This window comes from Gopherus flavomarginatus, chromosome 5 (assembly GCF_025201925.1).
Source record: "Gopherus flavomarginatus isolate rGopFla2 chromosome 5, rGopFla2.mat.asm, whole genome shotgun sequence".
NCBI classification, from domain to species: Eukaryota; Metazoa; Chordata; order Testudines; family Testudinidae; genus Gopherus; species Gopherus flavomarginatus.
This window is the reverse complement of record NC_066621.1, coordinates 94769353-94783175: the sequence shown is the minus strand read 5'-3', so window position 1 is coordinate 94783175 and position 13823 is coordinate 94769353. Positions and strand designations below refer to the sequence as shown.

Here is a 13823-nt window from a genome sequence, read left to right as displayed (position 1 = left end):
CTCTAACAGCACCTGTGTGATACAGCATGTCTACCTGGGGGTGAGTAGGAAGAGTGGGTGGAGTGGCAATGGATATGAAGTCAGTGTACGTGCACACTTCAAACTACCCTGCCATTCACATTCCTCCTGTTATGGGACTCATTAGCTGGAAGAACAGAATGGCCAAAGGGAAGGGAGGTAACCATCTTCCCTGATTCTATTGCTGACTCTTCAAAATGAGAGGGATACAGCTCAATGCCTGACAAGTTCATATCCAGGGAGAAATTGGATTTGAAAAAGCCATCTGTTGTACCCAGAGGTGGATTAGGGATTTGTGGGGTCCTGGGCCTGAGCAAGTGGAGGCCTCTCTCCACCCCCCACCCTGCAGTTCCCCAACCCTGCCCCCCCAGCCCTCCTGCTAGGGAAATGGAGTTGGGGTGCAGGCGCTTGCCCTGCCCTAACCCCCCACACCTGGCACTCCTGCCGGGGAGCAGGGTCTGGGCCTGAGGGCATCCCCAGGTCCCCAGCAGGAGCTCCAGGTGGGCAGAGCAGGGCAAGTCCCCACATCCTGACCTCACTTCCCAGTGGGAGTGCTGGGCAGGTGGAGTGGGGCAAGCCCCTGGGCCCACCTGGCAGGCAGGTGAAGCAGGTCAGGATGTGGGGGTGCCCATTTTTCTGGGGGGCCCCCAAATTGGCCAGGGTCTCTGGACACAGACTACTGGCCCAGTGGCTAATTTGCCACTGGTTGTACCCCTCCTCCTACTCTCTCGGTCCGTCATCTCAACACTTGTGACACAGCAAGGCGGGTCTCCCGGAATGCTGAGTCAACACAGAGCGAGACAGGCCAGATCATGAAGCAAAGGGAAGAGGTATGCTTGGAGATTTTGTTTTTTTTTTTAATACTGCAGAATAATCAGAACTCTTATAAAAAGCCTATTTTAAAAGGATATTGAGGAGCCGAAGGGAGAACAATGTTGACCATTGTTCAGGCACTGTTACCTTATGGCTTCTGCTGGTAGAACAGCACCTGTTGAGAATCATGGTGTAACAGGGTGGTCCCCTGCACCTGCCCTGAAGGGCTTAAAACAGCCCAGGAGAGGGCTGTGGCTGGGGCAAGAAGCCTGGGCTGATTGGGGAAAGTAGGCTCAGCTGTGACCATGCCCCAGTCAGGCCCAGATGGCCTCTATAAGAAGCTGTGAGCCAGAAGCCCAAAGTCTCCCTCTGCCTGTAGAGGGAGAAGGGCCTGGCTGCAGGAAGCCGGACACAGGGTACCTGAGTGAAGCAGGGCTGGGGAAAGGCTGAGGAGCCAGGGAGCTCCAGGCTGCGGCCTAGCATTGGACTAACAGGTATTGGAGGTTGCAGAGGGCAGCCCAGAAGTAGGCCAAGGCAGCAGATCCAAACCCTCCTTGCCAGTGATGAGTAGGCTGATACTGCAGTCTGCCCCAGGGCATGGGGGATAGACAATGACAGGCAGTAGCCATATACTGAGGCAAGGTGGGAATAAAGGGCACTGGGTCCAGGGAGGGACATGGGGGCCAGAGGACAGGAGGATCACTGGCCTGCAGAGGGTGCTCTAGAGCTGGAATGAGCTAATTCCTGGAACAGACCAGCAGGAGATGCTGCAGGGGTAAGTCTGCACGTCTACACATGGGTCTGAAATAGAGGCCAGAAAAACGAAATCCCCTCCTGTGAAAAATCACATTTTTTGGGGGGAAACATTGTCCCAGTATCAAAAATGCAAAGTTCTTCATGGGAAGGGATTTCCAGAACAACTCCATTCGGGGAGAACTGAAGGATTTAATCTAAGAGAATCTGACTGAGGCTGCCAGAGGCCAAGTGCCCCTGTTCTCTGACTTCCTGGCTCATAGCCTCACCACCTCCTCTCTCTGGCAGCCAGACAGTAGGGAGAAGAGAACCAGGGCAGCTCAGCTTCCCCACCAGAGACACAGCCAGGTGAGGCAGGTGGCAGGAAGGCTGAGCACTGGGAAAAAGGAACACCTGCGCACTCAGCCACCAACAGCCTGCCTGGAAGGCTCTTGTCAATTTTACCTTTTCCCTGAAGCAGAAAATGAAACTTACAAGAACCTCTTTGGCAGAGAGGTTGTTTTAATTTTCCTGATGGACAATCAGAATTTTTCTGGGAATCCCTTCCTTGGGGGGTGGGAGGGGTGGGGGGAGTGTTTTTGACTTTGTCCCAATTTGAGATGAAATGTTTTTTGGAAATTTGAAAAAAAAATTTGCAGAAAGGGGTTTCCCTTTTCTGGCCAGATAGTTCACACCCATGATTCCCATTAAGTGCTGCCTCACCAAGGAAGCTGTCATGTGGACATATCTTAGGCACTGTTAACATCGTGTCATCAAAAATCATTCCAGTGGAAAACTTCCACCAGCTCTGGTCTGAAAGATCTTAGCACAGACTTGGCTTTCTGCCTGCTGGAGAATGATAGGCACAGTGGTGTGCATGTTTCCCCCACAGGGCACCATAATCCTGGCCAGAAAGACACCATTTTGCCATATCAAACTTGTGCCCCAAACACAACTTTTCTTGTCCAATTAACCTCAAACTTTCCAACAATGCCATTCTCCTCTAGCATGGGCATTTCAGACTGAAGCGAGCCCAGCCTGTTCAGAAAGTTAGAGGAAAATCTCCATCAGGTTTGTAACAAAAACTATGTGAAAAGCTTCCTATATAATAGAGTTTTTACTGTGACTCCATTATATATTAGAGATGGCCCCAAACTGTAACCTCAGATAAGAACCCCACTCAATCCACCTTGAATGTGGGTCAGTTTGGATTTGTTCCCCTGGATCTGAACCCACCACCATAATTTTAGCTGTGTCTAGGGCTGAAAACTGGAAAAGGCCTATTTTCTGGATCCAGTGGCAACAGCTGGTTTCTCAAGATCTAAGATATTTGGGCTGAAATTTTGACAGAAAAGCTGATGCAATTTTGGCATCACCAAAATCAAATTTTAGCCTTGTTCAGCTTTGAAGCCACACTCTAAACCCTAATAAAAGAAACCTAAGGTCAGCTCCTAGGCTGGTGTAAATTGTTGAAGCTCTATTGAGGCTAATGGAGCAATGCTGATTTACACTTGCTGGGGATCTGGCCCCATTCTGGAGCCAAACTCTGCCTCTCAGTTTCATCTTATTTATATACACTACATTCTACTTCATCTCTAAATGAACTCTTTTGGGGGAGAGCTGCTTATTAGAGATGCCTTCCAGAAAACAGATTTAGCCTTATTTCCATGCAGGGAATAAGAGTGACAGGTCAAACTTTCTTTGGTAGGTGATTGACAGCTCAGTCCACCAAGAGAAATTAGAAAGCTACCCTGAGCTACCTGGTGATGCCTCTTATGGGAGGAGAAAGAGCACGGTAATATAAAAAGAGAGAGCCCTCACCTTTGCGAGTAGCAGCGTCGCTGCCGAAAGCTGATGCCCCCGCCACAGCTCCGACTGCACCCGCTCCATTCTCCCCAGCCCCCCCAGAAATCAATCTGCCGCTTTGCCTTGTGGGCCTGTGAAAACCAAACATTCAAGTGAACACGTTGAGACAGAACAAAAGCAGCAAAATTGAACCAACTACATCATGCTGTACCAAGCAAAGGTGTTACCATTCCCTCTCCCTAGCTAATGGGTAAGGAGATACAGGGAAAAGGACAAGAGCCAAGAACAAAAAGCCTTAAGTACTAGAAAAAGCATCCAGTGCCCCACCCACCCACGGGATCACAAGCCTGAACATCTAAACTGCAGTTTTATGGCCCTGCAGACCAAGTCCTGTGAACTTGAGCCAGCTGATCTGGGCCCACCATGGCTGTGCCACAAGTCTTTTATTGCAGCCTAAACATATGGGCCAACTCTATTCACCTTCAATCGATTCGATTGCCTCCAAGAAAGGATTCCAGTTCCTTGGGATGTTTCTCCCAACACTCTAGACCAGCAGTTCTCAAACTGTTGGTCAGGACCCCAAAGTGGGTTGTGATTCTTTTTTAATGGGGTCACCAGGGCTGGTATTAGGCTTGCTGGGACCTGGAGCTGAAGCCAAAAGTCTGAGCCCCACCGCCCAGAGTTGGAGCTGAAACCTGAGGGCTTCAGCCTTGGGCGGCGGGGCTCAGGTTACAGCTCCCACCGGCCCAGGACAAAAGCCCTCAAGCTTTGACTTTGCCCTCCAACCTAGTGGGGTGGGCCTAAGGCTCCTACTTTGGCTCCCCTGCCTGGGGCGGAGGGGTTTGGTCTTCAGTCCCCATTTCCAGGGTCGTGTAGTAATTTTTGTTGTCAAAAGGGGGTTGCAGTGCAATGAAATTTGGTCTAGACACAAAGCACTACTTCCCAGATTAGGCAAAAAGATATGCTGACATAGGCATCACCATCCCAGACCAGATCAACAGTGCCATCTACTCCTTTATCCTGTCTCCAGGCCCGACTCTTAAGAGAAAGGCATAAAACACCTACAATGCAGCTATCTGCAATATGATTCCAGGGAGGAACATTTTTTCCTGACTATCCCTGGTGGTCACCACATGCTCTGGGCATCAGCATTGATAGTCCTAATCATGTTTGTATTCTAGATGATACAACTGAGGTATGGGCGTCAAGGGAACCCACAGATACATTTAAGACTAGGATAAAATATTGGTACTAAGCGCAATGCTATCAGTAAGAGAACATTGCCCCGGAAGGGTGTAAAATATTGTAGCTGGGGGAAACCTGGCTCATCGCAGTCAGCACGATCAGTACAGAGAAGGATGTGGAACTCGGGGAGGGGGGAGATAGTCTGAGAAGGAATAATGATTGCAGGGAGGCAAGGAGATTATTTACTATGAGATTATTTGGAAGAAAGAAGGGGGGAAAACAGTGCACCCCAGAGAGAGATAGGAGTCCTGGATTTAGAATGGTAATTGAAAATAAGTCTTGTAACTAGAGTTGTGTGTCTGTGTCCACAGGGCTCTGTTTGCAAATCCTGCAGTTGAGAGGGGCTAAGTGTCTGCTTGGGCAGCAAGCCAACGTTGCTACTGCCTGGACGATGGAGCTGAGAGATATAAAAGGTTGCAACAGGAGCCAGTAGCTGTCTTTACAACCACTCCATTTCCTTTGCCCTTTAATGTTATAATTCTATCCAAAAAGCAATTGAGTTTATCTGGCAGGATTTATGAACCCAGGATGTCTACTGTAATGGTTACATCAATCTCAAGGGCCCAGAGCCTGGACTGCATCCAAGCTGTATTGGGTACAGCTCTGGAAGGGAGGGGTGCAAAGGTGACTGTGTCTTTTGGAACATATCCAGAGCTTCCCTAAACATTCTTTGGTACTTTAAATACAAACTCATGTAATAGTCAAATCTTACACTATTTACAACCTTGCAGAAAAGAGCAGCCAAAGGCTATTAACCTCCTGTGTGCTGACTGCCACTGCAACCCCTGTGTAATGAAGGCATATGTGTTCTGGATAAAGCTGGCATTCTCCTGCACCCAGACATCATCTTCCAGTTGCACTCCGGGAATGGTCTCCTGCTGAAGAACAAGCTGTTGCAGGCTGGCAGCACAGCATGATGACATCACTCATTGTGATCTTATGTTGTAACAGAATAGTTGCTGGGTTGGGTCGGGTCAGGCTGATCCTAAAATGGTTGTTTCAGATCTCCAGTACGACTGTTGGCCCAGCCATAGCTTGGCCTGGCCCTTGTAAACTATCAAATTAGTCCTCCTCCAGAAAACAGTGTGTACATTCCCCCTGTCTTCTGGAGATGGCTTTTTTATTTTCTATATATATTTCCTTGCTTGTATATGAGTCCTTGGTGTAACACCCACAGCTGTCTCTCCTCCTCTCTCCTTCCTGTACAGAATGTTTCCCTTTGCTGATACAACTGTCACAGGAATCATCCCACTATATTTCTGTAACTGCTACCGAATCACACTCATGAATGTCTTTCTGCAACATCCCCATGAGTTCTTCCTACCTAGTTCCTGTGATGCCCTAGCATTTGTAAGGATGCACTGGAAGAAGTCGTTCCTTCTCCTTGCACTTTGATGTCCTGTTTGCATTATACAAGCTATGTACAACCCTCTTCAACCTCTTACACTACAAGTCTACAATCCAAACCCCTTGAGATGAATCCCTTGGTGCTGACCATCTCTCTCATCCTCATGGGAGGCAAGTTTGTAGAAATGTTGGTGGTGCCCAGAACCTGCCCCCCAACTCCGCCCCCTCAAACTCCACCTCCACCTGCCTAAGGCTCTGGGTGGGGCTTCATGGGGGGAGGTCCGGGGTGCAGGTCCTGGGCTGGGGATTAGGGTGCAGGAGGGGTGCAGGCTTTGGGAAGGAGTTTGGGTGCTGGGTGCAGGCTCTGGGCTGGGGCAGGGGGTGAGCGTGCAGGAGGGGGTGAAGGCTGCAGGCTTTGGGATGGAGTTTGGGTGCAGGCTCTGGGCTGGTGATGGGGGTGCAGGAAGGGGTGAGGGGTGCAGGCTCTGGGAGGGAGTTTGGGTGCTGGGTGCAGGCTCTGAGCTGGGGCAGGTGTGCAGGAGGGGGTGAGGGGTGCAGGCTTTGGGACGGAGTTTGGGTGCAGGCTCTGGGCTGGAGATGGGGGTGCAGGAAGGGGTGAGGGGTGCAGGCTCTGGGAAGGAGTTTGGGTGCTGGGTGCAGGCTCTGGGCTGGGGCAGGGGGTGGGTTTGCAGGAGGGGGTGAGGGGTGCAGGCTTTGGGACGGAGTTTGGGTGGAGGCTCGGCTGGGGGTGGGGGTGTAGTAAGGGGGAGGTGGTGCAGTAAGGGGGAGGTGGTGCACGCTGGGGCAGAGGATCAGGCTGCAGGGGAATGAGGGTTGGGGCTGAGGATGAGGGGTTCATGCTGCGGGGGGGCTCAGGGCTGAGGCAGAGGATTAGGGTACAGGGGGATGAGGGCTCTGGCTCGGGATGACAATTAGGGTGCAGAGGGATGAGGGCTCTGGCTGGGAATTACAATTAGGGTGCAGAGGGATGAGGGCTCTGGCTGGGGAAGAGGATCAGGGTGCAGAGGGATGAGGGCTCTGGCTGGGAATGAGGGGTTTGGGGCATTGGAGAGGCTCAGGGCTAGGGCAGAAGAGCAGGGTAAGGGCAGCCTGCCTTGCCATTAGCGGATGGCAGGTGCTAGGACCCTGGGGCAGCAGACAGCAGTTCTGCCAGGAGCAGTTCTCTGGCAGCACGAGCAGGCAAAGACGCAGCAGAGGAGGGATGCAGGGGGAGGGGTAGAAGGCGGAGGCCGGGACCCACTCCAGGCAGGGACGTGGTGGGGCGGGACGGTGGGGGAAGACCCGCGGGGGCCAGAGCCCAGGCCAGGCAGGGCCGGGCGAGAGACCCAGCTCCAAATATTGCTGGAGCAGGGCCCCCAGCCCTGAATATTCCTGGAGCCCGGGCACCTCGAGCCCATATAACCTGCCGCCTATGCTCATCCTAGCTACAGCATGCCTGACTCAGCGAAACTGCTCTCTCTGCATTACAGGCACGTCCATGCACTTTTCCCCTTCTAGTAAATATCTTCCTGGCCAGAGCACTCATTGCTGGTGCATAGGGCCCAAAGCTGAACTCTTATTAATCAGTCTGTCTCACTCAGTCATGCATTTCCCCTTGGTCAGAAATAACCTGCTGGATGTCTGTCTCTCCTTCCCACCTCGCCATTTTAGGAATGGTCCCATCAGTGGAGTTTTGGGCCTCTCAATCTTTTAAATTGATCCTCCAGCCCCCTACTCCTGTCCTCTGAACTGGTATCAATCTGTATATGCCTTCTCTCTCCTCCTTCATCCTCTGTCCCTATACACAGACGAAAGAAACATGATACAGATCTGTTGCTCTGCGGTGTTTCTCCTTTCTACCTGCTGGCTGATTCAGAAGCAGCATTAATTCATTCTGGAAACACAGGATCTTTCAGTCAGCAGAAAGAAGAAGAAAACACCTAGATCAAATCCTGACTCAAGGTGGCTGAGAATCAGATAACTGGGAGGGGGTAGAAAGGCAGCAGCTGCTCTCAAGCCCTCCCTTAGCACATGGCCTGGTGTGATAAATATTCAGGCATTTCTGCTATATAAGTATTGTCATTCTTTCTTCTCTGTACACAGAGTGACATCCCCATGGACTCTTCACAGTGAGGTGTATGGACCTGCAGAGCCCAGGCAACCATCGACTCAACTTTTGTGCTGTGACTACTTCATTTAGCCACAGCACAAAAGGGATATCTCAGCAAAAGAGCCCTTGCTGAGCAGTATAGTGACAGAGGAATTTCCATTCTGGGCTCACTACTCCCATATATTCAAAACAATGCACTGGGCTTGTCTTATGTGCATGTGTACAGACTTGCATAAATATATAGCTATTTTATAGGTCTGTGTATTTATGATAGATACAAAATCTATTATTACAGGATCCTTATAATAAGCTGTTTCTAGACGCCATTATCCAGTTTTTGTCCCAACAGCCTTCCTTTGCTCTGCTCAGCCTCTGGTATGCTTTCATCTAGTGTCAGCCATGATGACTAAACCCCTGTCCCTGCTGGACCCTCGAGCAGAATCCTCAACGTTCATTATTAGTGTACCACCCAGCTCCATTTTCCTGCCTTCAGCAACACACATCCACAGAGTTCTCTAATTTGCCATGGGTGTGCCTAGGAGAGCATGTTTTAACATGTCAGAGAAAGCACCACAGGGTACAGAATTGCCCTGCCTGACACACAAAGGCATCAGAAACACAAGCTCTGGTTAGCTCTCCTTACTAGGCAGCCGTCCATTGTGGGAATGGTTAAAGCAGTAGAATGGCATATGCCCCCCCTTGCTGACTCTCTCCTCTGCTTGGACGTCTTGTACTCCAGGTGCATGGAGGATTTTAAAGAGTAAGATTACTCAAGAGAGTGGGATATTCATGTGACATGCTCAGCTCTCCGTGGTCAGTGTGGCAGAGTAAATAGGCTGCTGTGCTCCAGAGCCAACATTAGGCATAAGCAGACTAAGCAAGTGCTTTAGGGGCAGCTCAAGGGGCCACCTATTAGCTTTTTGTTATGTTTTAATATGAGGGGGAGGAAACATTCCTGCATATGGCCCCTAATGGGCTAGCACCCCCACAGTGGTGCTCTGAACCAAGTGGAACTTTTTAAGGTCAATGGTCTCATTTCTAAGTCTAGTGTAACATTTGTAACTCCTGGGTTAAGCTGTTGCTGACCTGATTTGTGGCATCTTCTGCTTACAAAGACAACTGTGTCCAGAGTAACCAGTTAGTGGTGTAAAAGGGATGTCTCCAGCTCCCGTGAGGATTGGTTCACACCCTGCCTTTGAGAGTGATTCCAATATACACAGTGCTCTAAGGAGCCCATGAACCAAGCAGGATACAAACTGAACTTACAGTACAAGGTACTGCGGGGAGGAGGTATGAAACCCAACTGGGAGGGGTAGAGAATGTTGGCAGTACCTGTGTGGCGTTAGAGAAGGCCCTTTGGGGATTTCTCAGCCGCTCAGGGAGACAGACAAGTAGATAAGTAAAGAGAAAAGTCTGGGTATTTCAGACAGATAAGGCAGATGAGGTAATATCTTTTATTGGACCAATTCCTGCTGGTGAGAGAGACAAGCCTTCGAGCCACACAGAACTCTTCTCTGAAAACTTTATAGAAAGCTTCCCTCTCTCACCAACAGAAATTGGTTCAATAAAAGATATTACCTCACCCCCTTGTCTCTCTAATATCCTGGGAGTGACATGGCTACAACTACACTACATATTGCAAATAGAGGGAGCACTGGCAGGTATCAGGCATAAAATTCCTGTTGGAGACACAATGGTTTTATAATTATAGCACCACTTTATGGTTAAGAAGGAACTTACATTCTAAGGTCCTATTTTTCAGCATTTAGGGCCCAATCCATGTCATTGGCTTCAAAGAGCTTTGAATCAGCCCCTTCAGAAGTTTCCCAAAGAACTGCACTGGGCACTGTATCTAATCAGCCCTGTTCTCCACTAAGTTGGCAACTTTATATTGTGAACTGCTGTTCAAAACTCCTTGGAAATTCCTCAAAAAAACAAACACATTACTTGAGCCATAATTAGCATTTCTGGGGCTCACTGAACCCAATAATCCAATTATTAGACTCTACATAGATCTGGTACAAACCTTGCTTATTTGGGCACACAAGCTTGTTTCCAAAAAAAGGTGGTGATGAAAAGTGCCTCCACATTGGAGGACTAGCTACAAGAGTTTGCACAATGTTACCTGCTGGAAGAGAAGGTATGACTGTCAACTTCAGTGATAAAAGATTAATGTGGACTTGGTTCCCTATGTCTTATTGTCAAGTCACGTAGAACATCTGTCGCATAAAACTACAATCATACCCAGAGACTGCATAGGTCATTTCTCATATCCAGTTTGATCTTACAGTACTTTGCATTTCTTAGATAACTTTCCATGCTTTTATTTGCTAAGTCTGTTTAATGGCATCAAGTTTATTTTTGTATTGATGCATCCTTGAGGTCTAATCAAGGGCAAACGTTTCCATTTGGCCATTGTTGAGATATGTGATTGTGGGGTTGGGGGAACAGTTATTTCAACACAAAAAAAAATGTTCTGATTCTTCCGGGTTGATCACAGTTTATTTCATAATGGATTGACAGAGAGTCCACTCTTGAGGTGCATGGAGTCCTCAGCAAGGAATGTGACTGATTGTGTTTGCAAACCAATTTGCTGAGAAACAAAGCAATTATGAATGAGAAAAAATGGTGTTAATGGTCTTGGACCAGGTCATCCTCCAAATGGGGATTGGTCCTGCTTTGAGCAGGGGGTTGGACTAAAATGAGGGGACAGATAGCTCAGTGGTTTGCGCATTGTCCTGCTAAAGCCAGGGTTGTGAGTTCAATCCTTGAGGGGGCTATTTAGGGATCTGGGGCAAAAATCTATCTGGGATTAGTCCTACTTTGAGCAGGAAGTTGGACTAGATGACCTCCTGAGGTCCCTTCCAACCCTGATTTTCTAAGATTCTATGTGGAAAAATCCTAGCATCTGTGGTGCATTATGATCATCTAAGTAGTAATAATCTGCATGTCATTTTCCTGAGTGAGTGAAGGCTCAATCCTACAAGGTGCTGATCCCTCAACTCCCATCGAGATGAAGGGGAGTTGATGGCGCTCAGCATCTCACTGTAGAAACATGACAAGTGCAGTTATTTGGGTATATGCAGATGGATTGCTTTTGGATATGCAACTCATTTTAGGCTGTTGGTGTAACAAAACAAATGAGAAATAAATGGATGTCCTATATAAATAAGGCAAAAGAAAAACCCTCAACACAGAGTGCTGCAGGTAGGAGTCCATCTTCTGCCTTATAGTGCTGCCTGTATATATTGCAGGCTACAGCTAAATCTCTGCTCACTCTGGCCATGAGTTTCAGACACTCTGCTGAGGCTGGACTCAGGCAATCATTTCCAGTAATTCTTTCTTAATTCCTCATTATTCTTGCCTCGGAGACACACGTTGGTAAAGATCTTTAAAGGCAAAAAGTGCTAAGTATCATTATTATGAACAATACAAAAATCATCAAGGAAATGCATTCAAACAAAACAGGAACAACTAAAACAAAACAAGGTGGTGGCAGCAGGAGATGAAACACTAAATGGTGCAGAAGTAGTGAGCACCATATTAAAGAACATCACATTAACCTATTCATGTAAGTGTAAATGTAGAGATACCAGTGGAAGGCAGGAGTCTCCAGATTAACACACACTGGGCAGGATTTTCAACCAGGCCTCAAAACAGCCTCCCTTTGCTATTCAGAGTGGGGGCAAATTAGACATCCTCTAACTACCTGAACAGCCAGATCATGTCCCCCTTAAAATGATGAGCAGTTACACACTGGAATAAGCTGAGTGACTTCAGTGGGACTGCTTTGATGACTGGGATTGCCACCAGCATGGGGAAGGGGTTTGTAATCTGGCCCTAAAGGGGCAAAAACATACAGGGTGCAGTTATTTGAGGCACAAAATTACACTTGCACAAATGGAAGCCAGGACAAGGCCTGGCTGGAAATCAGGCCCATTATGTACCAAACAATCAAAATCTCCATAGCCAAGAGGGAAGGATTAGTCATGTGCAAGACCTTGAGAAAGTGGCTTTTATCTGAAGCTTTGTCTACAGCAGGAAAATTCACTCGTCTCCCGTAGCACAGTTCCACATGCAGTAGCAGCGGTGGAGCTGTACTGTAGACAGAGTTTGGGAAGTTTTACTGTTGTGTTATCTCCTTCTGCTCTGAGTCTCAATGATAAAAAATGCCTCACTCCTAGCCTCCACCATCATTACCATGAATTCCAACTTTCCTAGAACAGAAGCAGCTTTAGGGCTTGTCTACAATAAGGCCTTTGTCTGTGTTGTCCACCTGTCCTGTCTTGTCCGACACCTAGTGTGTAAGCTCTAGGAGACAGGGACTGTCATCTTTGTTACTTGTCTGTAGAGCATCTAGCACAATGAGCCCGTATCCTGCACCTAGGCACTACTGATACAAACAACAGAGGAGATGCTGGCAGCTCAGCTGGTCCCCTCCCTGGGTCCTCCCCTATGGAGCCTGGGGTCCCTCATGTGTTGGGAAGAGGAGAGAGAGAGATCCTGTCAGTTCTGCTTGGTACCAGCACAGTTATTTCCCTACACCTCCCCTGAATTTCCCGAATTTCCCCAACCCCCCCCCACCCAGTTTTGTGAACTAGTTACATGCCAAACCTGGTGGCTGAACTTTACGACTTTGTCCTCACCCACAACTATTTCACATTTGGAGACAATATACACCTTCAAGTCAGCAGCACTGCTACGGGTACCCGCATGGCCCATAGTATGCCAACATTTTTATGGCTCACTTATAACAACGCTTCCTTAGCTCTCGTCCCCTAATGCCCCTACTCCACACTGATGACATCTTCATCATCTGGACCCATGAAAAAGAAGCCCTTGAGGAATTCCACCACGATTTCAACAATTTCCATCAACTTCAGCCTAGACCAATCCACACAAGAGATCTATTTCCTTGACACTACTGTGCTAATAAGCAATGGTCACATAAACACCACCCTATACCAGAAACCCACTGACCACTTTACTTACCTATATGTCTCCAGCTTCCATCCTGGACTCACCACATGATCCACTGTTTTCAGCCAAGCTCTAAGGCCACGTCCAGACTAGGTATTAAAATCGATTTTAGATATGCAACTTCAGCTACGGGAATAACGTAGCTGAAGTCGAATTTCTAAAATCAAGGTACTCAACCGTCTGGACTGTGCGGCATCGATGTCCGCGGCTCTCCGTGTCGATTCCGGAACTCCGTTCGGGTTGATGGAGTTCCGGAATCGATGTAAGCGCGCTCGGGGATCGATACATCGCGTCCAGACTAGACGCGATATATCGATCCCCGAGCAATCGATTTTAACCCGCCGATGCCGCGGGTTAGTCTGGACGTGCGCTATGATACAACTTGTCACGGTTCCTCCCTCACTCTGAACTTTACGGTACAGATGTGGGGACCTGCAAGGACACTTCTAAGCTTAATTACTAGCTTAGATCTGGTAATACTGCCACCATTCAGAAATTTCAGTGTCTGGAACACTTCCTGTCCCCCCAAAACCTTCCCCTCCCTGGCAGCCTTAAGAGGCTTTTTTACCAAGTTCCTAGTGAACACCGATCCAACCCCTTGGATCTTAACACAAGGAGAATTTAACCATCCCCCCCACTCCTTTCCCCCACCAATTCCTGGTGAGTCCAGATCCAATCCCCTTGGATCTTAAAATAAGTAAAAATCAATCAGGCTCTTAAAAAGAAAGCTTTTAATTAAAGAAAGAAAAGTAAAAATCATCTCTGTAAAATC

At 48.3% G+C, this 13823-nt stretch overlaps 1 protein-coding gene across 1 annotated transcript in view; it reads right to left on the bottom strand.

Annotated features, from left to right (window-relative positions):
- Window positions 1-13823, bottom strand: part of PAPLN (papilin, proteoglycan like sulfated glycoprotein) — a 65657-nt gene that overhangs the window by 40306 nt on the left and 11528 nt on the right. Inside the window, exon 3 of the mRNA XM_050957125.1 lies at window positions 3385-3500. Within this exon, the coding sequence (XP_050813082.1) occupies window positions 3385-3500 (116 nt within the window). The remainder of the gene's footprint in view (window positions 1-3384; window positions 3501-13823) is intronic.